Below are 24,173 nucleotides of genomic sequence, written 5' to 3' on the forward strand. Positions count from 1 at the left end.
AATTGGTCCTAGTATATGAATGGGGACCTTGGATTGTGGGCTCCTTCATGGTAGGGAGCGATGTGAGTGCAATGTACAGGGATAGGGACAATTGTAGACACTCAGGTTGAGCTGGATGGACTGGTGTCTTTATTCAACCTTACTATAACTTTTTTTTTTTTTCTCCCCCCCCCCCCTTTTTTTTTATCCCCCCCCCTTTTTTTTTTTCTTCACCTGTTAGGATGTTGTAGACCAAATTAACAAAGGAGGGAAAACGTCTCCAAGTAAGGGTTTTGATTAGATTTACTAAGATACAAATGCAAAGTCTACATTTTGGTGCGACAAGAGACTCCCACCAATCTTATAAATAACACAGGTTAAGCTTTCAAAGTAGTTGAGCTTCGGAGATTCAGCAATTATGGATGCTTTTCGCAGCTCTGCTAAAAAAAAAATGACGCCATTGTGCGATCGGCGATCTGAAAATTTTGTAATCTTTGTTTGTTTTGTCCCAACTTGCCAAAGTAACCGCCATGTTGAAAATCACTGGTGGAGGTCGAGCCTTCGATTCACAGCTTTTTTTTTTTTTTTCTCTAAACCGTTCCTCTGTGATAACACGTTGTTGGGTTTCATGGTGACCCTTCAAACTTCCCATTGCCCACACAAAGTAGGCACCAAACGAAAAGTCGTTGTCCAAAAAGTGCGTATACATTGCAGATCCAGGTCTTGGTCAAGGTCTACCTAACCTTGTAGAGGTGGCCAAATTTGCAGATAAAAGATTCTTAACAGTTTTGTTGGGTTGCGTTTGAGGTTTCCGTGCGTCTTCCACGTTGCATTGTTGGCGGGAAAGCTGCGTCAAGGTCAAGTTCCATCTCGGGCTGAAGGGGGGCGGGGGTGGGGGGGCTGTTTAAGGCTCGCAGTGCCACCACTTGAAGTTGAACGGTTTCCTCACCACGTTGGTGCCGCAGTGGATCTCTCCCAAGTACTTGTGGTAAGAGGCAAAGTCGTCCAGGAAGTGGCAGGTTAGTCCCAGCGGTTCCAGCAGAGACTGGACCTTCTCCTCCAAGCAGCATTTCCCATTAATCTTCGGGCCGAATGGCTTAGGAATTCCAAGGTGGTTTCCCAGGACCAGCATGTTGACCTTCAGAAGGAAAAAGAAAAACAGTTTAGGTTGAAGATCTACGTTTTTTTTTTGATAGCCAGGCGGCAGACTTGGATGAATCTGGTCTTGGAGGCACGTTTGGCTTGTAGTCTTGCTACATCTTGCACTAAACCTACACCATAAGACCTACGTCATAAGAAACTCAATAAACATCATAAACCTACGTTGGGTGGCTCAAACTGGTGGCCCTCTAGCTCTTGCAGAACTACAAGTCCCATCATTCCTCTGCCCCAGGGTGTCATGCTTGTAACTGTCAGCCTTGCAATGCCTCATGGGACTTGTAGTTTTGAAACAGCTGGAGGGCCGCCAGTTTGAGACCCCTGATCTACATCATAAGAAACAATAAACATCATAAACCTACGTCATACGAAACTCAATAAACATCATAAACCTACGTCATAAGAAACTCAATAAACATCATAAACCTACGTCATAAGAAACTCAATAAACATCATAAACCTACGTCATAAGAAACTCAATAAATGGTGGATTCCATGCTGTTTTTACTCTGAGATTCATTTTTTTTGTATTCTGCCAAAAACCCTGGTTTCATAGTTGGTAAGGTTGAATAAAGACACCAGTCCATCCAGTTCAACCTGAGTGTCTACAATTGTCCCTATCCCTGTACATTGCACACTCTCGTCAGTCCCTACCCTCAAGGAGCCCACAATCCAAGGTCCCCATTCATATACTAGGGCCAATTTTGGACAGAAGCCAATTAACCTACCTGCATGTCTTTGGTTTGTGGGAGGAAACCGGAGTACCCGGCGGAAACCCACGCAGGCGTGGGGAGAACATGCAAACTCCAGGGAGGTAGAGTTGTGGTTGGGATTCAAACCAGCGACCCTTCTTACTGCTAGGCGAGAGTGCTAACCACTACACCACTGCGCCGCCCACTGGTTGATCATGCTGCTCTCTATCTTCCTCCTGTCCATGTCCCCAATTCAGCTAGGAATTTAGCTGCACATGCTCAGTTTTCAGCGAGGTTTCTATGCTGAGCATTTGCTCCCTATCACATGCCCAGCGGCCCATGTGACTATAGAGTCGCACGTGTGGGCGGATACACAGTGGTAAATGACAGCTCGCTCCCTCCAACCCCCTCTATGCCTACTAACCAGCTTAACAGAATGGGGGGCAGGATATTACATGTAGATTGATGGCGGCTTCGTCTCCCTCTTATTCTAAGACACAGACTGGAGGAGCGTGACACAGGGGCGTGATGTTGGCAGAAAACGGGGGGGGGGGGGGGGCAGGGAGAGAACGTGGGATGTGCTGAACACAAGGGGATAGAAGGAGGAGGCCTTTGTGACACAAGAAGACCTAGGTAGAAGGAACGAGAGATCTTCACAAGATCAAACTTAACCTGAAGTTGATGCCAAATCTATACCATGAGATAGCCCAATTTCTGCGATCATTCAAATACCAGGCCACATGCCCTCAGCATGGGGTGGAGGTGTTTTGGAGCGGGGCTCTGCCCCCAAAGCACCTTCTCCCCATTTTGATGGGCCTCTTCCCCATGACCCTGGGCGATGGTTGTGGGGGGTCTGGGGGGTTTATCAGAATCTGGAAGCCCCCTTTTAACAAGGGGGAATCTAGATCCCAGCCTCCCCCCCCCATGTGAATAAGTATGGGGTACAGTACCCCTAACCCAGGGGGTCTTCAAACTAAGGCCCTCCGGTTGTTCAGGAACTACAATTCCCATCATGCCTAGTCACATCTCTGAATGTCAGAGTTTTGCAATGCCTCATGGGACGTGTAGTTCCGCAACAGCTGGAGGGGCCGGAGTTTGAAGACCCCCTGCTCTAACCATTCACTAAAATAGTGAGCAAAGACACAACACGTGTTTTTGACAAGTCCTTTATTAAAAATGTTTAAAAAAAATGTCCCCCCCCCCTGCTGTAGATCCACCGTCCGCTCAGGATGCCCGCCACCACCGCCGGAAAAAAGGCACTCTCCGGTCTCGTAGAAGGCTCCTGCCCGCTGCCTGCTCTGCTGTCTTAAACAACGAAGGGGCGGGGTCACCCGATGACATAATCGGTTGACCCCGCCTCCTTGTGACATCATCGACTCAGCATGCCCCGGTCGATTACCTCACAAGAAGGCCAAAAATTTGTCCGGATTTATATTCAGACCAAAGCAAATTGCACGCGTTTAACCCTCAGCTGCCCGAAGTGTGCTGTTAATCGGCACTCACCATATCGGGGAATAACGACTCGGCTTCCTTCTGGGGGTTGTCGCATTTGTAGAGTATTGGAATATCAATGATGTCGGCTTCGATTAGCCCCAGTTTGTCCTTCATTATCTGCCTGTTTATATCAATGCACTCCTAAAGCAGGAAAAGGCAAACAATAAAAAAAGGTTGGTGGAGATCTCACACACTGCACACCCCAACTTTCCCCATTTTACAGAATAATGTGAGGAAAAGCCCAACTCCAGACAACCCATCCATGACCCAGGCAAGTCATGGTGTCTGTGCAGGTCTTGGCCGTGTTCACAAATGTCAGCCCCCTACTGAAGCCTTGCTACAAAGTTACAATGTACAGTCTGATCACTGAGGGAGAGGGGACTGAGGAAATTTCTTCTTGTCTGCAGCAGACTGATGACATCATCTCAGCCTAGGCAAAGACACTGGGGGAGGGGAGACTGAGGAAATGCTTCCTCCTGCCTCTAGCAAACTGATGACATCATCTAAGCCTAGACAGACACTGGGGGAGGAGAGACTGAGGAGATGCTTCCTCCTGCTTGCAGCAGACTGAAGAAATCATCTCAGCCTAGACCAGTGATGGAGAACCTTGGCCCCCCAGATGTTTTGGAACTACATTTCCCTTGATGCTCCACTACACTGCAGAGTGCATGAGCATTGTGGGACATGTAGCTCCACAACATCTGGGGGTGCCAAGGTTTGCCATCACTGGCCTAGACAAAGACACTGGGGGAGAGGAAACTGAGGAAATGCTTCCTCCTGCCTGCAGCAGATCGATGGCATCAACACAGCCTAGGCAAAGTCACTGGGCAAGGGGAGACTGAGTAAATGCTTCCTCCAGCAGACTGATGACATTATCTAAACCTAGAAAAAGACACTGGGGGAGGGGAGACTGAGGAAATGCTTCCTCCTGCTTCCAGCAAACTGATAACATCATCTCAGCCTTGACCAGCGATAGTGAACCTTGGCACCCCAGATGTTTTGGAACTACATTTCCCATTATGCTCCACTACACTGCAGAGTGCATGAGCATCATGGGAAATGTAGCTCCACAATGTCTGGGGGTGCCAAGGTTCACCATCACTGGCCTAGACAAAGACACTGGGGGGAGAGGAAACTGAGGAAATGCTTCCTCCAGCAGACTGATGACATCATCTAAACCTAGACAAAGATACGGGGGGGAGAGGAAACTGAGGAAATGCTTCCTCCTACCTTCAGCAGACTGATGACATCATCACAGCCTAGGCAAAGTCGCTGGGGGAGAGGAGACTGAGGAAATGCTTCCTCCTGCAGACTGATGACATCATCACAGTCTAGGCAAAGTCACTGGGCAAGGGGAGACTGAGGAAATGCTTCCTCCAGCAGACTGATGACATCATCTAAGCCTAGACAAAGAAACTGGGGGAGGGGAGACTGAGGAAATGCTTCTGCCTGCCTACAGCAGACTGATACCATCATCTCAGCCTAGACCAGTGATGGAGAACCTCGGCACCCCAGATGTTTTGGAACTACACTTCCCATATTGCTCAACTACACTGCATGAGCATCATGGGAAATGTAGCTCCAAAACATCTGGGGCAGCCAAGGTTCACCATTATTGGCCTAGACAAAGACACTGGGGGAGGGGAGACTGAGGAAATGCTTCCAACTGCCTCCAGCAGACTGATGACATCATCACAGCCTAGGCAGTCTGCTGGAGCCAGGCAGAAGCATTTCCTCAGTCCCCCTTTACCCAGTGACTTTGCCTAGGCTGTGATAAGGTCATCAAGGACACTGGGGGAGGGGAGACTGAGGAAATGCTTCCTCCTGCCTACAGCAGACTGATGACATCATCTCAGCCTAGACAAAGTCACTGGACTGGAGCCCAAGGATGGCCTTTTTAAAGCGGGAGTCCACCGGGACTCCGCGTTTTTTTTTTTTTTTTTTTTTAAAAAGCCAGCAGCTACAAATACTGCAGCTGCTGACTTTTAAATAGTGACACTTACCTGTCCAGCGCGCCCGCGATGTCGGCACCCAAAGCCGATCGCTCGCTCGTCTGTCAGGTCCTGCCGCCGCCATCTTGGGTATGGGAATCAGGAAATGGAGCCTTTCGGCTTCATTTCCCGGTTCCCTACTGCGCATGCGCGAGCCGCGCGGCGCAGTCCGGACGGTCCCCGCTGCCTCTGGGAGCTGTGTGTTTCCCAGCAGGCAGCGGGGCACTTGCTGAAGGGGGCGGGCGCTTGCGGAAAGGGGCGTAATGTACGCCCCTTTCCACAGAGAGCTAGCCCGGAAGTGGGTGCAGTTACCTGGATTATCCAGGTAACTGCACCCCCTCCCCCCTGAAAGGTGCCAATTGTGGCGCCGGAGGGGGGGGGGGATTCCGATGAGCGGAGGTCCATTTTAGGGTGGACCTCCGCTTTAAGGATGAAAGGTGGAGCTTTTGGGAAAAATTATACTGCTGCTGTATATTGTGATATGCAGGGGTTTTTTTTTTGCGGGAACTGCCCATTTCATGGTTACCCCTTGTTTCTGACCCTACCTACCTCCGAGCACCACTTCTTGGTTCCACCCCCTACCCAACTCCCAGTACTGCCCCTCTCAAAGTAAATTGTTTGGAATTTGTTAATGATAACAAGAAAATCTGTAAAATAGATCCCCTGTAGCCAACAACCATTGCCCCCCCCCTTCCCCCAATAGATCAAGCCAGCAACAATAGACCCAGCAGCAACAAAAGATCTCCCCGCATAAATAGCAGCCAATGACGATAGACTGCCCTCTCAACAGTAGATTCCTCCCAGCAACCACTGACCCCCCCCCAGCAACAAAAGACCCCCCCTCAAATCGAGATCCCTTCCAAAAATAATAGATCCCCCAGCAGAAATAACAGACCCTCCCCTCCAGCAGCAATAAACCCTTCTGCAGAAATATATCCCCTCCAGCAATAATGGATCCCCTGGCAGCCAGCATCAATAGACAATGTAGCACAAACCAGCACTCCTTGCCATTACATACACTCAGTGCTGCCCACAGAACTGCCCCGGTGATATGTCAGGAATTTATTCTTGCGGATTTGTTGGTTTCTGACTCGTTTCACTTTAAGCGCGTGGAGCAGAGGAGCGGGCAATATTTACCTGGCAAAACTGAGAAGACTCCTTCAGTGACTTATCCTCCAGGATTTCGTCTATTGTTAGTTTGTCTTTGTTCACTCCTGAAACAACAACCATACAGCCAATCAGATGTAATAAAGAGAATATGGGGGGGGGGGGGCAGTACAGGGTGGTGATGGTCAGTACCCCCGTCACTGGCGGTGCGTCCATGAAGGCGCACAGGTGCCGCCTCCTCTCTCCTGCCACCCCCTCTAGGACCAATAGATAGATTCATGCAATGCATAAATCTATCTATGGCCGCCGCTGCCACACCCATTCAGGCGCCCGGCCCCATTTTGGGTGCATGGCGCCTGAATTACAGTGGCGGGGTGGGGGGGGGGGGGGTTTGAAGCACCTGATTGGAGCCAGGGGTTTAATAAGCCTCAAAAAAGGTGACCTGTGAGTGCCACGCTGGGCGTGTGAGAAAAGTGAATGAATATTTGCTTTCCTAACACTAAACCGCCTCTCCGCCAATCAGGTGCTTGGATCTTCTGTTACCCATCACCTGATTGGCTGAAACGCCAGGCGCTGTGATTGGATGCCTATCAGGCGTCCAGTCATAGCAGAGGATGGGAAGAGAGGATGGGAGAAGACAATCGAGGAGCTGTCCCACGAGACAGGATAAGCGCAGACAGCGGGCGGGGGGGGGGAACACTGGCAGCATTTGATATGGCACAGTGGGAGATTTTGATGGGGCCCAGTGTTGGCAATTGATGGACAAAGTGGCAGCGTTTGATGGTACAGTGGCAGCAATTGATGGGCACAGTGGCAGCAATTGATGGGCACAGTTGCTGCGTTTGATGGGCACAGTTGCTGCGTTTGATGGGCACAGTGGCAGCAATTGATGACACAGAGGCGGCGGGTTGATGGGCACAGTGGCTGTGCTTGATGGCACAGTGGCGGCAATTGATGGGCACAGTGGCTGCTTTTGATGGGCACAATGGCTGCATTTGATGAGCACAGAGGCTGCGTTTGATGGCACAGTGGCAGCGCTTGATGGCACAGTGGCGGAAATTGATGGGCACAGTGGCAGCAATTAATGGACAAAGTGGCTGCGTTTGATGGGCATAGTGGCGGCAATTGATGATGGACAAAGTGGCTGTGTTTGATGGTACAGTGGCAGCAATTGATGACACAGAGGCTGCGTTTGATGGCACAGTGGTGGCAGGTTGATGGGCACAGTGGCTGCGCTTGATGGCACAGTGGCGGCAATTGATGGGCACAGTGGCTGTGTTTGATGGGCACAGTGGTTGCGTCTGATGGGCACAGTGGTTGCGTTTGATGGGCACAGTGGCTGCATTTGATGGCACAGTGGTGACAATTGATGGACAAAGTGTCTCAGTTTTATGGGCACAGTGGCTGCTTTTGATGGGCACAGTGGTTGCGTTTGATGGGCACAGTGGCTTTGTTTGATGGTACAGTGGCAGCAATTGATGGCACAGTGGCTGCGTTTGATGGCACAGTGGCTGCGTTTGATGGCACAGTGGCTGCGTTTGATGGCACAGTGGTGACAATTGATGGACAAAGTGTCTCAGTTTTATGGGCACAGTGGCTGCTTTTGATGAGCACAGTGGTTGCGTTTGATGGGCACAGTGGCTTCGTTTGATGGGCACAGTGGCTTCGTTTGATGGGCACAGTGGCAGCAATTGATGGGCACAGTGGCTGCGTTTGATGGCACATTGGCTGCATTTGGTGGCACAGTGGCGGCAATTGATGGGCACAGTGGCTTCTATGGATGGGCACAGTGGCTGCATTTGGTGGCACAGTGGCGGCAATTGATGGGCACAGTGGCTGCGATGGATGGTACAGTGTGGCTGCAATTGATGGGGGTTTTTTTTTTTCAGTTTGTTTGTGCCCCCCCCCCCAATTTTTTTTGGAGCACCAGCCGCCACTGACCCCCCCCCCCCCGCACCACAATGACGTAAGCCCACCTTCAAACATGAGGGCGTCTCCAAAGCCTTCTTTCTGCTTCTCTCTGAACAGGTCCAGACACACTCTGGGACTCGCCAGGACGAGACGGAAACCCTACAGGAGAGAAGAAAGAGGAGCTCAGACACCAGACAGAACGATCGAGTCCATGGGCCAGATCCAATGGCAAGAGGCAACAGGTCTAAAGCCGCTCTCTAGTGGAGTGTAAGCTCCTCTGGTGCAGAGACTTATGTGACCGGCTCAGTGATCTCTGTACAGCACTGCGGTATATGTCAGAGCTATATAAATGTATAATAATAATAATAGTGCGTGACTGAGGGAGGACATTAGAGTGTAAGCTCCTCTGGTGCAGAGACTGATGTGATTGGCTCAGTGATCTCTGTGCAGCACTGCAGTATATGTCAGAGCTATATAAAAGTATAATAATAATAATAGTGTGTGGCTGTGGGGGGACATTAGAGTGTAAGCTCCTCTGGTGCAGAGACTGTTGAGCTCTTACCCTCTTATCTGCAGCTGGCACAAAGCTCATGAATTCATCGATGTGGCCCACAAACAGCCAGGTGGAGTACAGTTGGACCGGCGATTGCACCCGCTGACCCTTCAAGAAATCTGTAACGCTTTTGTTCATCTGCAACGCTGGACTGCAAAGACAACAAGGTGGAGAATAAGGAAGGGGAATTTCCAAAACATGAAAAACACAGTTATAAAATGTGAGGATAATGGGAAATGAAGGGTTTACTCCACACTGCAATAAAAAGTAGGGGGGGGGGGGGGGGGCAAGCAGACAAAAATTGCCGGGATCGGCATAATATGACCCCCCATAGTTCCAGATGACTCCAGTGTATGATTTTCGGGTCACGACCACAAGCACCATGTTAAACCGTACGGACTGATAACTGCACGCCTACGGATTATTACGGCATGGGAGAGTTAACGCCGGTCCCACCCATACATTATGGTGTTCTTATGGTAATGTTTTACAAGCAATAACCTGCCCAACAATTGAGCACTGGGAAGACCCACAACCTTTTACTGCTGCAAAAGGTATATTATTACATAGTCAAGTACATACAAGTATATATATCATCATATCACCACATAAGAAACGGTATGCTGGGCACTGCCACTATAAGTCAACCTCCTATAATTATGCAACAATGGGCCTACAGACAGGCCTACAGTGCTTACAGAAAGGGCTCCATCATTTCATCATCAAATAAAGCATATCCGGCCAGCAGATCCTGACTATTGGCTCAAAGATCCCACCAATAGAATCCAAGAGTGCTGAGTTCCCAGATCTGTACACCGGCTGTGCCCATTATGAGGGGCTCCCACCATTCCTGTGCTGAGTTCCGAGGTCTGTACACCTGCTGTGCCCATTATGAGGGGCTCCCACCATCCCTGTGCTGAGTTCTGGGGTCTGTACACCCGCTGTGCCCATTATGAGGGGTTCCCACCATCCCTGTGCTGAGTTCCGAGGTCTGTACACCCGCTGTGCCCATTATGAGGGGTTCCCACCATCCTTGTGCTGAGTTCCGAGGTCTGTACACCCGCTGTGCCCATTATGAGGGGTTCCCACCATCCTTGTGCTGATTTCCGAGGTCTGTACACCCGCTGTGCCCATTATGGGGGACTCCCACCATCAAATAAAGCATATCCAGCCAGCAGATCCCGACTATCAGCTCAAAGATCCCGCCAATAGACATGTGCGATTCGTTTTGTACGAATCTCAAATTCGTACGAATTTCCCAAAATTCGTACGTTCGGAAGGATCCGAAATACAAATTGCCATGCGTCCGAATTCTGTACGCAATACGAACTTTTGTTTACGGATTTCGGATCAGTTGTCGTCGCATCGACGACTCAGTCATTATGCTTATTATGAGGGGCTCCCACCATCCCTGTGCTATGCTGACTTCCTCCTGGGGCTGCTTATTATGAGGGGCTCCCACCATCCCTGTGCTATGCTGACTTCCTCCTGGGGCTGTACCTCTGCTGTGCATATTATGAGGGGCTCCCACCATCTCTGTGCTGTGCTGACTTCCTCCTGGGGCTGTACCTCTGCTGTGCTCATTATGAGGGGTTTCCACCATTCCTGTGCTGTACTGACATACTGAGCACAGCAGGGGTACAGCCCCAGGAGGAAGTCAGCACAGCACAGGGATGGTGGGAGCCCCTCATAATAAGCAGCCCCAGGAGGAAGTCAGCATAGCACAGGGATGGTGGGAGCCCCTCATAGTAAGCAGCCCCAGGAGGAAGTCGGCATAGCACAGGGATGGTGGGAGCCCCTCATAGTAAGCAGCCCCAGGAGGAAGTCAGCATAGCACAGGGATGGTGGGAGCCCCTCATAATATGCACAGCAGAGGTACAGCCCCAGGAGGAAGTCAGCACAGCACAGGGATGGTGGGAGCCCCTCATAGTAAGCAGCCCCAGGAGGAAGTCAGCACAGGGATGGTGGGAGCCCCTCATAATAAGCAGCCCCAGGAGGAAGTCAGCACAGCACAGGGATGATGGGAGCCCCTCATAATATGCACAGCAGAGGTACAGCCCCAGGAGGAAGTCAGCATAGCACAGGGATGGTGGGAGCCCCTCATAATAAGCAGCCCCAGGAGGAGCAAGCGAAAACTGGACCAGCAGTGCATGGCAGACAATCCGCTTCTCTCTTTCTCATCTAATGAAAATTCATATTTCAGATAGGAAATTCTTCAACGGAATTTCGTATTTCGGATAAAAACCAAACTTCCATCAGCATCGACTGTCATATTGAGGTATATTTTTGCCTTTAAATTCATCGTAATGAACGTTCATACAAATTAACGAACCTTACGACAATTCATATTTCGTACGAAACTAAACGGAATTTCGGACACGAAATACGAAGTACGAATTAATTTTAATACGAACCGTATGTCATTTGGGTACAGTGTTGTATGACCGCGCAATTGTCATTCAAAGTGCATCAGCGCTGAAAGCTGAAAATTAGTCTGGGCATGAGGGGGGTTTAAGTGCCCAGTAAGCAAGTGGTTAAAAAAGTTTCCTCACACAGTGGAGGTGGTAGAAAGACTTACTCATTCAGGCTGCCACCATAGAGGATCCTTCCCAAAGGGTAGCACTTCCCATCGACTGTGACGGGAGGGCTGACTTCCAAATTTCCAAAAGCGTCCAGGCTGCCGATCTCATCTGGGTTTGCTTTCCGCGTCACGTAACCAAAATCTGGTCCCTGAAAGAAGTGGAAGGATTGTGATTACACAAAGGCAATATGGCCACTTAAAAAGCTGCAGGTGGCCTTCTTGGGCAGTTGACACTTATGCCCAGTCTGGTGATACGCTCGGATGGCTGCAGAGCTTTCCCTTCCATTGTACACAATGCATTTGGATTCACTCTTTGGCATTTTCTTTATGACCCCCAGACGTTGGCGTAGTTTTGGCAATTGTCTGCTTTATTCATTACTTCTGGTTACCAAAAGACATTTTACAAAACAAAATGACAAATTCCAATTTCCGCTTTAGAAGAAATAATTGTCATATAAACTTGCCGACCACAAATTATGTTAAAAATAAGGGAAAAGACAGACCAGCACTTTCTTCTGAGGGAAATCTTTGAGTCCCCGGTCTCTCGGTGAGTCGAGCACGACGGGAAAGCGCTTGTGAGGGGCCTCGGTGTAGCCAAACTCCATTTCGTCCTACGAGAAAAGAGCAGAGATGCAAAAAGATTTGGATCAAGGTTTTATCCTGAACAGCGCTGAACAAGAACCTCATTTAGACCCCTTTCACACTGGGGCGTTTTTCAGGCGTTTTTCATGAGCTTTAGCGTTAAAAAAAGCGCCTGAAAGAAGCTGCAACTGCAATCCCAATGTAAAAGCCCGAGTGCTTTCACACTGAGGCGCTGCGCTGGCAGAGCGTCAAAAAAAGTCCTGCAAGCAGCTTCTTTGCAGTGCTTTTGGAGCGGTGAATACAACGCTCCTAAAACGCCCCTTCCCATTGAAATCAATGGGAAGCGCTTGTAAAACGCCCGAAAAACGCCTGAAAAACGCTATTGGCAGCAGCGTTTTGTGGGCGCTTTTAACCCTTTATTTGGCCACTGGCAGGGGTTAAAAGCGCCCCATTAACGCTCAAAAAACGCTGGTAAAGCGCTGCTAGTTTAAGGCTGGGTTCACACTGCTGCGGGGGGAGATCCGGATGTGATTCGCACCGCAAATCACATCCGATCTCCGTAGCGATGCGAGTTCAGCCATACAGATAGTATGGCTGAATTCGCAGCGCTCCCGCAGCAAACTCGCATGGGACCCTTTTTTTGGTCCGCAACAGAATCGGATCGCATGGGGGGTTCACACCATGCGATCCGATTCCTGTGCGAGTCGGCAGATCGCACTGCGATATGCGGACGGATCTGGGGGTGTCATTAACATAACATTGACACTCCCAGCCGTCCGCATAGGGCAGTGTGAACTGCCGGCGGGAGGTGTGCGATGCGGGAAAACGCCGCAAATTCGCGGCATTCCCGCATCGCAGCGGTGTGAACCCGGCCTAAGCGGCGCTTTACAAGCATTTTTCGGGCACTGACATTTCACATTGGGACTGCAGATGAGGCTTCTTTCAAGCGCTTTACAGGCACTTTTTTTAACGCTAAAGCGCTTGAAAAACGCCTGAAAAACGCCCCAGTGTGAAAGAGGTCTTACTGTCTTACTGACCCCCCCCCCCCAAAAAAAAACACATCTCTGATGGGTTACCTCCCCCCAAAAAAAAGAGGGTAATCCAGAAAACGAAAGGAAAAAATAAAACCTGACATCACTGCACATTGGAAAGTTCTAGATTTACAAAAATCCATTGACTACCCCATTTGCAGAAGAAATTAAAATGGTGGGGCAATAAACGTGTTCTTTGCCCAGCTGATCCCAGTGTTCTCCACTTCACCCCCATTTCAAGCCCCATTTGGTTCAGTCCACGCCGGTCTCACCTGCATCCAGCGGTCCCCACCGTTCTCAGTGCAGACAATGAGCGTCGTCCGGGACTTTCTGACAAATTCTTTCAGCAGTTTGATGAAGTCCTCGTTGGTGTCCACGCTGAAGATAAAAACCGAGACTTGTTACAAAATATCCCTTCAAACAAAGGTTCAACCAGGGTCCTAGGAGACAATGCAATAGGGGCCCCGAGCTAAATGTCAACATAATGACATACTAGGAAGCAACCAATTGAGTCTTTTATTAGTAATGACTGCCTTCCAATGGGTCTTCCAAAGGAGCAATGGAAAGGTGTAGTCCAGATAGTGGAAACTATCCACTCTCTAACTATCCAAAGCTCACAACTTGGGTGTCACTGGGACAGGAAGTAAGGGTGAATCTCCCCAGTTAGGACACAGACAGCAATACATACAGCAATTATTTTCCACTTTATCCAAAGTTAATAATAAAAAAAAAATGGCTGCAGTTCCACTTCAAGACTACCCTACCCCCCACTCTATCCCAAATTGATTTAAAACATGTTGGGGTTTATCTATAAAAGAATAAACATGGGAAAACCAATATTAGAAACCCTACATTCAGAAATGTAAGAAATAGTTCAGCTCTCAGATATCAATAAAAAAAACTGAAATATCACTTATGGGTGGACAGATTGAAGTTTTGTCTTTGCTTGGCACCAGCCTCAAATCTCATTGTCAGTCACGCCTCTATTCCTTCATTGATGGAGAACTAACAGGATGTTTCCAATCCTGGTCCATCGTGTCCTAACAGGTCTACTCCCTCTGAATTCCTTACCTCAAGTAATTAGAAAATGTCTCAGGTTTCCAGAATTCTGCTGGGTGTGTCTGAAATTCTACTTGCTATAAATCACCCTTTCGTCTTTGCAGCCTCTAAATGTAACAGCTGGCAAAATGCATGCACAGCAAATTTGTTGGCATTGTAAGATGGCTTCCAGAGCCAACCTGCTGCTGGGCTGGTGTGTAGAAGCTCAACATGCCTGAGATGGCCTCAGTAGGAAGGAGGTACATTGACCACTTTTACTTTACCAAAAAATTTGGCAAAATTTGCGGAAAGCAAAATAAGCGTTAATCTCTGGGCAATGCTTACCCCCTTCCTTTCTCTTCTTCCCACCCCCTCTCACCCATTCACCACTTATTCATAAAAAATACAGCCTGAGTTCATTTTATACTCCCCTAATAATGCTTTCTGTGTCCCTCGCTGGTGCGGCTCTCAGGAGAGACAACTGGCGGATCCAATGCTGCAGTAGACCAGTCGCCTCTTACTTATCATTGCCACCATGGGGTCTCACTCTACGTAATGAATTATCATACTTATATTATCATCCCATGTTATTCTAGATTCTTAGAGGACCCCGCTCCTGGACAGCTGATGGGATGTGTCCACGTCATCCAAGCAGTAAAGTGGACACTCGAAGAATGACCCTCTTACTCTTCAGGGAAGACTCAAGACCCAACGTATCACATGACCACCAATTTAAGTTAGTCACGTCAGCCAAGCAGTAAAGTGGACACTCGAAGAATGACCCTCTTACTCTTCAGGGAAGACTCAAGACCCAACGTATCATATGACCACCAATTTAAGTTAGTCACGTCACCCAAGCAGTAAAGTGGACATTCGAAGAATGACCCTCTTACTCTTCAGGGAAGACTCAAGACCCAACGTATCATATGACCACCAATTTAAGTTAGTCACGTCACCCAAGCAGTAAAGTGGACATTCGAAGAATGACCCTCTTACTCTTCAGGGAAGACTCAAGACCCAACGTATCACATGACCACCAATTTAAGTTAGTCACGTCACCCAAGCAATAAAGTGGACATTCGAAGAATGACCCTCTTACTCTTCAGGGAAGACTCAAGACCCAACGTATCACATGACCACCAATTTAAGTTAGTCACGTCAGCCAAGCTGTAAAGTGGACACTCGAAGAATGACCCTCTTACTCTTCAGGGAAGACTCAAGACCCAACGTATCACATGACCACCAATTTAAGTTAGTCACGTCAGCCAAGCAGTAAAGTGGACACTCGAAGAATGACCCTCTTACTCTTCAGGGAAGACTCAAGACCCAACGTATCACATGACCACCAATTTAAGTTAGTCACGTCAGCCAAGCAGTAAAGTGGACACTCGAAGAATGACCCTGTTACTCTTCAGGGAAGACTCAAGACCCAACGTATCACATGACCACCAATTTAAGTTAGTCACGTCAGCCAAGAAGTAAAGTGGACACTCGAAGAATGACCCTCTTACTCTTCAGGGAAGACTCAAGACCCAACGTATCACATGACCACCAATTTAAGTTAGTCACGTCACCCAAGCAATAAAGTGGACATTCGAAGAATGACCCTCTTACTCTTCAGGGAAGACTCAAGACCCAACGTATCACATGATCACCAATTTAAGTTAGTCACATCAGCCAAGCTGTAAAGTGGACACTCGAAGAATGACCCTCTTACTCTTCAGGGAAGACTCAAGACCCAACGTATCACATGACCACCAATTTAAGTTAGTCACGTCAGCCAAGCTGTAAAGTGGACACTCGAAGAATGACCCTCTTACTCTTCAGGGAAGACTGAAGACCCAACGTATCACATGACCACCAATTTAAGTTAGTCACGTCAGCCAAGCAGTAAAGTGGACACTCGAAGAATGACCCTCTTACTCTTCAGGGAAGACTCAAGACCCAACGTATCACATGACCACCAATTTAAGTTAGTCACGTCAGCCAAGAAGTAAAGTGGACACTCGAAGAATGACCCTCTTACTCTTCAGGGAAGACTCAAGACCCAACGTATCACATGACCACCAATTTAAGTTAGTCACGTCAGCCAAGAAGTAAAGTGGACACTCGAAGAATGACCCTCTTACTCTTCAGGGAAGACTCAAGACCCAACGTATCACATGACCACCAATTTAAGTTAGTCACGTCAGCCAAGAAGTAAAGTGGACACTCGAAGAATGACCCTCTTACTCTTCAGGGAAGACTCAAGACCTAGCGTATCACATGACCACCAATTTAAGTTAGTATTTTGGGCAGTGATGTAAATTGACCACTTTTAGGTTACCAAAAATTTGGGCAAAATTTTTCCTTAATGGGGAAGGCAAAATGAATGTAAATCTCTGGGAAATGCTTTCCCTATTCCTATCTCTTCTTCCACCCACTTTTACCCATTTCCAAAATGCCCCCTGAAGTTGTTTTATCCTCCGCTAACTCAGCCTCCCTGTGTCCTTCACTGGTGCTGCTTCCGGGAGTGACAACTGGTGGAGCCAGCTATGCAGTAGACTGGTCGTCTCTCACTGATATCATCCTACCGTTGCAGTATTCTAAATTCTTAGAGGACCCCACCACTGGACAGCCAATGGGAAGAGTCCACATCCCCTATGTAGTAATGTGAACACCCAAAGAATGACCCTCCTAAACTTCAGGGAAGATAGAAGACTCAAGAGCCAATGCATCACCGGACCACCAGTTTAGGTGAGTATTTTGGACAGTGAGGCAAGTTGACCACATTTACTTCACCAAAAATGTTGGCAAAATTTTAAGTTAATGGGGAGGCCAAAATTAATGTCTGTCCCGATTCCTTTCTCTTCTTCCCACCCCTTCTCACTCATTGTCAAAATGGCTCCTAAAGTAATTTTATGCTTCCTCAACTCCGCATTATGTCTCCCTATGTCTCTGCTTCCGGGAGTGACAACTGGTGAATCGAGCGCTGCAGTAGACCACTACTGATATCATCCCACCTTTGCAGTATTCTGGATTTCTAGAGGACCCCATGGTTGGACAGCCAAAGTGGAGTGTCCCCATCTCCTTCGTAGTAATGTGGACATCCAAAGAATGACCTTCCTACTCTTAAGGGAAGATAGAAGACTCAAGACCCAACGTATGACATGACCACTGATTTAGGTGAGTATTTTGCGCAATGATGTAAATTGACCACATTTACTCACCCAAGGCCAAAATACCTCCTAAAGTTGTTTTATACTCTCCTAACTCCGCACTCTGTGTTCCGCACCGGTGCTGCTTCCAGGAGTGACAACCTAAGTGGTAATGTTGACACCCGAAGAATGTCACTCCTACTCTTCAGAGAAGATAGAAGACTCAAGACACAAACGCATCACATGGCCACCAATTTAGGTGAGTATTTTGGGCATTTATTTATTTTTATATAATAACCCAGGAATTTGTGGCAGGGGTGGGAATGGCTGGATTCAGATTTAAAGGTGGTTTTGATGGTTACAGACGTCCCTTTAAACTATCATTGACCTGTTCTTGTGCCAAAAAGACACCTTGTTGGCTGGTGTCATGACATTAGATATTGAGGAACCAACTCTAACCCTAGCTGTAACCCTAGTGCTAACCCCAAACTTTTACAAAGTCATGTCAATGTTGACATGGGTTTGTTTTTTAAAACAAAGCCATATCATTTTTTTTTTTTTACCCAAGCAGTCAACATGGTGAAATTTGAGGTTCGTTTTAAAAGCCAAGTCAGTGATTGCCCTGCAAGATCCATTTCAGCAAAATCACTCCACTCATCCCTACTCAGTATAAAGCAGTGCAGTTTGAAAATTTTTACTTGGAGACGTAGACTTCCATCGGCTTCTGGGTGTTGGGCGTCATGATCCATGGGGCCACTCTGAATACCACGCTCTCCAAGAAGATGTTGGCCTAAGAGATGACACAACACATGAACAAAGTCCGTATGTACATTCCTACAATGACAATGTAACAATATAACAAAACTCCATCCACAAACAATATAATAGATATAATTTTGCCTTCCCTGGTTCCTTCCCCATGAACTTGCTAACGACATTGTGAAATCATATCCTTTCATTTTCAATACATACCTTATTATCAACCCAGCAATGTCATCACTGGTTCTCTGTGCTTCTTGGATCATGGCTGGTGGGAGAGTACTCCTCTCAAGAGCCCTCAGTCCTGATGAAAGCAGGGGGCGGGCTCCTGGGTGCAGTTATGCAAATATCAAAATGTCTTGATGGGTGGGTGTTGGGTGTTGGGCTGGAGGAGTGGGTGTTCCTAAGCCAAGGGCCGCCGATGGGGGGGGTACCGTCGGTCCTCTTGTAGGGGGCCCGGGCACACAGGGGGGCCCAGACAGCAAGGAGAATCAGATGTGGGCAGGGAGGGGGACTGGAAGCAATTACTGGAATGACGCCCTGTGTGCGTCTCTCCCTGCAGCAGCTGAAAGCAGGTTTCTCCCTCTCGATGGCTTTCAGCTGCTGCAGGGAGAGATACACAGGGCATCAGGGGCGGCCTGTGCATTGTGGGCGCATGGGTGCCACCCCCCAACACCTCCGCCACCCTTTCATAGTTTCATAGTTAGTAAGGTTGAAGACACCAGTCCATCCAGTTCAACCTGAGTGAGTGTCTACAATTGTCCCTATCCCTGTACATTGCACGCTCACATCAATCCCTACCCTCAAGGAGCCCACAATCCAAGGTCCCCCATTCATATACTAGGGCCAATTTTGGACAGAAGTCAATTAACCTACCTGCAATGCATGTCTTTGTGGGAGGAAACCGGAGTACCCGGAGGAAACCCACGCAGGCACAGGGAGAACATGCAAACTCCAGGCAGGTAGTGTCGTGGTTGGGTTTCGAACCAGCGACCCTTCTTACTGCTAGGTGAGAGTGCTACTCACTACACTACTGTGCCGCCTCAGGACACTGGGCACATAAATTCCTATGGTGTGACTGGGCCGGGTGTGTTTTTTGAAGCACCTTATTAAAGCCAGAGGCTCTAATAGGCCTCAAAATAGGATGGGCTTAAAAATAGGGTGGGCTGAAAGTGCCGCGCCGCCCGGAGGGGCAGGGGGGTGTAGTGCTTGTTGTTTGCCACCCCCCCAGAAGAAAAGCCCACCAGCCACCACTGCAGAGCATCATTCCTGTAATTGCCCCCCGCTGCTTCGATCCCCCTCCTAGTCCTGCCCACATCTGATTCACTCTGCTGTTTGCTCCCCCTGTGTGCCCCCCCCTTCAAACACCCCCCGCAATGCTACTGGCCTCCCAGGCCAGCCTGATGTTCAGGATGGAGCACCAGGGAAGGGGCCAGTAAATATATAATTTACTGGCCCCTTCCTTTGGGGAATGAACACAGTGAGTGATTGGTACCAATCTCTCATGTGGCCATTCCTGCTGAAGCATAATAACCTGTCTTTACTTTGCTCCTGTTCATTCATTTTCAGTGCAGCTGAGGCAGCAGAAATAATAACAAAATGCAAAAAAAAATGTAAAATTGTAAAAAATCATAAAAAAAATAAAAAATAAAGGGCTCATTCACACGGGTTCTCTGGCCCATACAGTGTGAATTAGTGGTTTGCTTGTGCAGCTGAAGCTGTCTGTTACTCTATGAGGATGCAGTGTCTGTATGAACACAGCCGCAGGTCCTAATTCTAGTGAAAATATTGGTTTGTTATTTGGGGGGAAGGGTTTGGGGGGGCCCCGTGATTTCTAACAGCAGCCCTGCCTAGATGGGTTGCATTTGCATGCAAAGCCCCCCTAGGTACCGCCCACATGTGATTCTGAGTCTCTGTGATTGAAAGCACTAAAATCCAATAAATGAAAAGGGGCGGAGCTAGGGACACTCATGCTAGGGAGGAAAGGGCCAAATAATGCTGGATGTCCTTCCGGCCAGGAAATGAGGGCTGGGCTCTATCTGACTTGCTGCAGCTTCTAATGCACATTGTGAGAAGCTCACAGTGTGCGGTGAAATCAGAGGAAGACATTTCAGTCCAATAGAGGAGCCGGTACAAGTGTGCAAGACTGAAGGGGGGGGGGATGGAACTTTATACAACTGAAATAGGGATTCTTTTTATCATCCTGTGGTCATTCTTATGCGGCTCTGTCACTGGCAAGGAATCATATCCTGTTCTATAAACAGATGGTGACTCAATAACTGAGAAACTCATACATAATCAGTGAACAATTACCCACAATGCAGCACTCTGACAAGCTGATGTTTAATAAATGGAATGTGAGTCATTAATATTATTTTATGTAAATGTGATTGATGCATATTATGAACGGGGAATGAATTATGACAATGAATCAGCAACACTGACATTGTTACATAGTTACATTCAGTCAGGGGCATCCCCCCTAAATCATGTGTCTGCCCCCTAATCTACATGCAGGGTACCAGACGCGTTGATTTCAATGTTTTTTTTTTTTTAAAGCACATGATTACAACCCGAGGCTCTAATTGGCTTCAAAAAGGGGTGTGCTCGGGGCGCAGAGCCCTGCGCCCCGAGCCCACCCACTTGTGCGACAATAGCAAATTGATATTCACTAACGTCTTCCTGCTTCTCCTCCCGGCCAATCAGGAAGCAAGTCCTAAAACCCGATTGGCCAGGAAGTCTTAGGACTCCCGGCCAATTGGGTCTCAAGACCTGCTTCCTAATCAGCAGGGAGGAGAAGCAACGCCCCCCCCCCCAGCTTTTCCCTCCGCAAGCGGCCATGGTCAGCAAGGAGCATCAGGTGGAGGGCCGGAGGGGCCAGCTCTTCCCTCCGCAAGTGGCCATGGGCAGCAAGGAGCATCAGGTGGAAGGTCGAGGGGCCAACTCTTCCCTCCACAAGCGGCCATGGGCAGCAAGGAGCATCAGGTGGAGGGCTGGGGGGGCCAGCTCTTCCCTCTGCAAGCGGCCATGGGCAGCAAGGAGCATCAGATGGAGGGCCGGAGGGGCCAGCTCTTCCCTCCGCAAGCAGTCATGTGCAGCAAGGAGCATCAGGTGGAAGGTCGAAGGGGCCAACTCTTCCCTCCACAAGCGGCCATGGGCAGCAAGGAGCATCAGGTGGAGGGCTGGGGGGGCCAGCTCTTCCCTCTACAAGCGGCCATGGGAAGCAAGGAGCATCAGATGGAGGGCCGGAGGGGCCAGCTCTTCCCTCCGCAAGCGGCCATGTGCAGCAAGGAGCATCAGGTGGAGGGCTGGAGGAGTCAGCTCTTCCCTCCCCAAGTGACCATGTGCAGCAAGGAGCTCAGAGGGAGGGCCGGAGGGGTCAGCTCTTCCTTCCACAAGCGGCCATGATCTGATACTTTAGAAAAAAAATTGTTTGGTTCTGCCCTAAATTAGAAGTGATGTCATGACGTTGCTCTGGTCCTCCTAGATCATAGAGGTGATCATTGATGATCTGGTCTCTCCCCACCTCTATGGAAAGTTGCCCAAACTGTTGAATTGTTTTCCGGGTTCATCAATGAGAACAATAAGCCAGAGAAACACCGGAGGGATGGGGCGGGACGACCCCCCCCCCCCCCCCCCCCCGCTGCTTCTAAAAGTGATCCACCGGCTAATCAGGATCGCTTTTATCATAATGAGAATGGGTGGTTGTAAAAATAAATTTTGGGGGGTTATGGATGATAGCTTTAGCCATAACCCCAATAAACCACTTCAAAGCCGTAACGGACTTTACATATGCGTATCGCATTCCTGAATTGTTTTTTTTTTTTTTAAAACTGAGAAATAGAAAACCTCTATATATATATATAATCCTATATTCATATTTGATCCAGAAGAAGGCAAAAAAATAAAACAAAAACCAAATAAAGTGTGATCCAATTTGCTCCAGTGGTGGAAAAAAAAATCCTTCCTGATCCCCCAGGAGGTGATATTCCCCAGATAACCTACCCCTGGTGTTACTGCATCTCTAAAAATTGGTATCCAGTTATATATTGTGCCTTTAGGAATATTTCCAGCTCTTTCTACTGAGCTGGCCAGAACTAGTTCTTGAGGGAATCTATTCCACATTTTCACAGCTCTTACTGTCAAGAAGCCTTTCTGTACATTGGGGTTAAGTCTCCTTTCTCTTTAACAGTTTTAATTTCCCTCTAATTTATATATATTTTTTTCATGTACGCCAACCCAGCGATTATCCAGGGGGGAGTGGCTAGTTTTAGGCTTGAAGGCAGTTTTGGTAGTTTTTAAGGGTACAAGAAGCTCTTTTCAACTATCCTAGATCTGTTCTCATACCAAAAAATGTCCTCTATTAGCCTCGTTGTGTTACTTTTTTTGTTTAGGTAAAAGCAAAAGATAAAGCCAACAGGTTTTGGGGAAAGCCTTCCTCTTTTGTCAGGGCTTAAATAATGGTTAATAATAGAAACAACAGAATACACTAGAGACCCCCAACTAAGGGGTCATGGTCTGGAATCAGGCTCGGAGGCCAGTAGCTATAGAAGTAAAGAAACACTCACCATGTACAGTAGCAGGCAGATGAGGTGGGCTCACCTGAGGTGTGGGGGTCTAAGCACTAATCGGTACTCACCAGAGCTCCTGATGGTGGAGATGGGTGTTGCTGCATGTTAGTACCAGGTCGCGGTCCTCAGGATCGACACACAAGAAGTTGAACAAGCCGGGGTTCAGTAGCAGATATAGCAGGTAGGGATAAGCAGAAGCATAGTCAGTAAACAAGCCAAAGGTTGGTGACAAGCGAATGCAGGTTGGAATTAAGCAGAAGCGTAGTCAGTAAACAAGCCAAAAGTTGGTGACAAGCGTATGCAGGTTGGAATTAAGCAGAAGCGTAGTCAGTAAACAAGCCAAAGGTTGGTGACAAGCGAATGAAGGTTGGAATTAAGCAGAAGCGTAGTCAGTAAACAAGCCAAAGGTTGGTAACAAGCGTATGCAGGTTGGAATTAAGCAGAAGCGTAGTCAGTAAACAAGCCAAAGGTTGGTGACAAGCGAATGAAGGTTGGAATTAAGCAGAAGCGTAGTCAGTAAACAAGCCAAAGGTTGGTAACAAGCGTATGCAGGTTGGAATTAAGCAGAAGCGTAGTCAGTAAACAAGCCAAAGGTTGGTAACAAGCGTATGCAGGTTGGAATTAAGCAGAAGCGTAGTCAAACAGGAGCAAAGAGTTCAAGATTCAGCAGAAACAAGGCACAAGGCAGGGTTGTCCAATAGATCAGACAGGGAGCTGTCCAGCATCTCAGGTGGCTTAGCAAGAAGAGACATCGACCAGACACAGCAGAGGTCTCAGGTTCAGACCTGGGATGGATTAAGGCTAGCGTGTTCTAACAGCAATGTGGACCCACCCGACTGTCCAATCCTCCTACTAGTTGCAAAGGACCTATTCTCTAGTTTAAAGCCTCAGATCCCCTGTGTTGCTTCCAAATCCGATGACTACTCACAAAATCCCGAGTCCTCTGCAGTTTGACTTTGACATAAACAAGTCCAGAAAATTCAGTGTCCGGGAACTGGAGCCCCTCTACGTAGAATTTCATCTCATCTCTGTTCTTGCGTTGGACCTCGTATCCCAGTTTTCCCATCCCCAGGACGTGTTTGAACTGGAATTCTAAAAGTAAGAGCATAGGCACCATACCGGTGTTAACTTTCTACAACTCAGGGAAGATGGTTGTGTTGTGAAGGGAGAGCACAGTGTCATGAGTGATGACATCATCATTCCGCAGTACTTACTTCCCTGGCGATATACTCGCAGTCTTCTGGAGTCACATGGCTCTATTTCCAGGATCACTCGGTAGTCATCAAATACCTCATCCGGGCCCTCCGCTGTCAGGAACATCGGGGACATGTCCTTCACGTCTGACCGAGAGAAGAGCCAACACAACACAAGAGAAAAAAGTTAGAAATTTAGTAACAAATAATTCTATTCTATTCTATAGAAATAGTGCCCCATCATTGGTGTCAGTGGGAGGAATAGTGCCCCATCATTGGTGTCAGTGGGAGAAATAGTGCCCCATCATTGGTGCCAGTGGGAGGGGTAGTGCCCCATCATTAATGTCAGTGGGAGGAATAGTGCCCCATCATTGGTCTCAGTGGAAGGAATAGTCA

At 48.3% G+C, this 24,173-nt stretch overlaps 1 protein-coding gene across 1 annotated transcript in view; it reads right to left on the reverse strand.

The window, feature by feature from the left end:
* Positions 1–264: 264 nt before the first annotated feature.
* The window catches only part of LOC143933453 (protein-arginine deiminase type-1-like), a 55,162-nt gene continuing 31,253 nt past the window's right edge, over positions 265–24,173 (reverse strand). Inside the window, exons 6-16 of the mRNA XM_077456358.1 lie at positions 23,799–23,924; positions 23,513–23,676; positions 17,953–18,044; positions 13,352–13,457; positions 11,970–12,077; positions 11,464–11,615; positions 8,895–9,036; positions 8,398–8,491; positions 6,452–6,528; positions 3,333–3,464; positions 265–1,117 (exon numbers count right to left, since the gene is read on the reverse strand). Coding sequence (XP_077312484.1) covers positions 884–1,117; positions 3,333–3,464; positions 6,452–6,528; positions 8,398–8,491; positions 8,895–9,036; positions 11,464–11,615; positions 11,970–12,077; positions 13,352–13,457; positions 17,953–18,044; positions 23,513–23,676; positions 23,799–23,924 — 1,427 coding nt within the window. The 3' untranslated portion in view covers positions 265–883. The remainder of the gene's footprint in view (positions 1,118–3,332; positions 3,465–6,451; positions 6,529–8,397; positions 8,492–8,894; positions 9,037–11,463; positions 11,616–11,969; positions 12,078–13,351; positions 13,458–17,952; positions 18,045–23,512; positions 23,677–23,798; positions 23,925–24,173) is intronic.

Source organism: Lithobates pipiens, unplaced genomic scaffold, assembly GCF_037356315.1.
Source record: "Lithobates pipiens isolate NorthernLeopardFrog02 unplaced genomic scaffold, aLitPip1_a1.2 Scaffold_27, whole genome shotgun sequence".
Classification (NCBI taxonomy): Eukaryota; Metazoa; Chordata; class Amphibia; order Anura; family Ranidae; genus Lithobates; species Lithobates pipiens.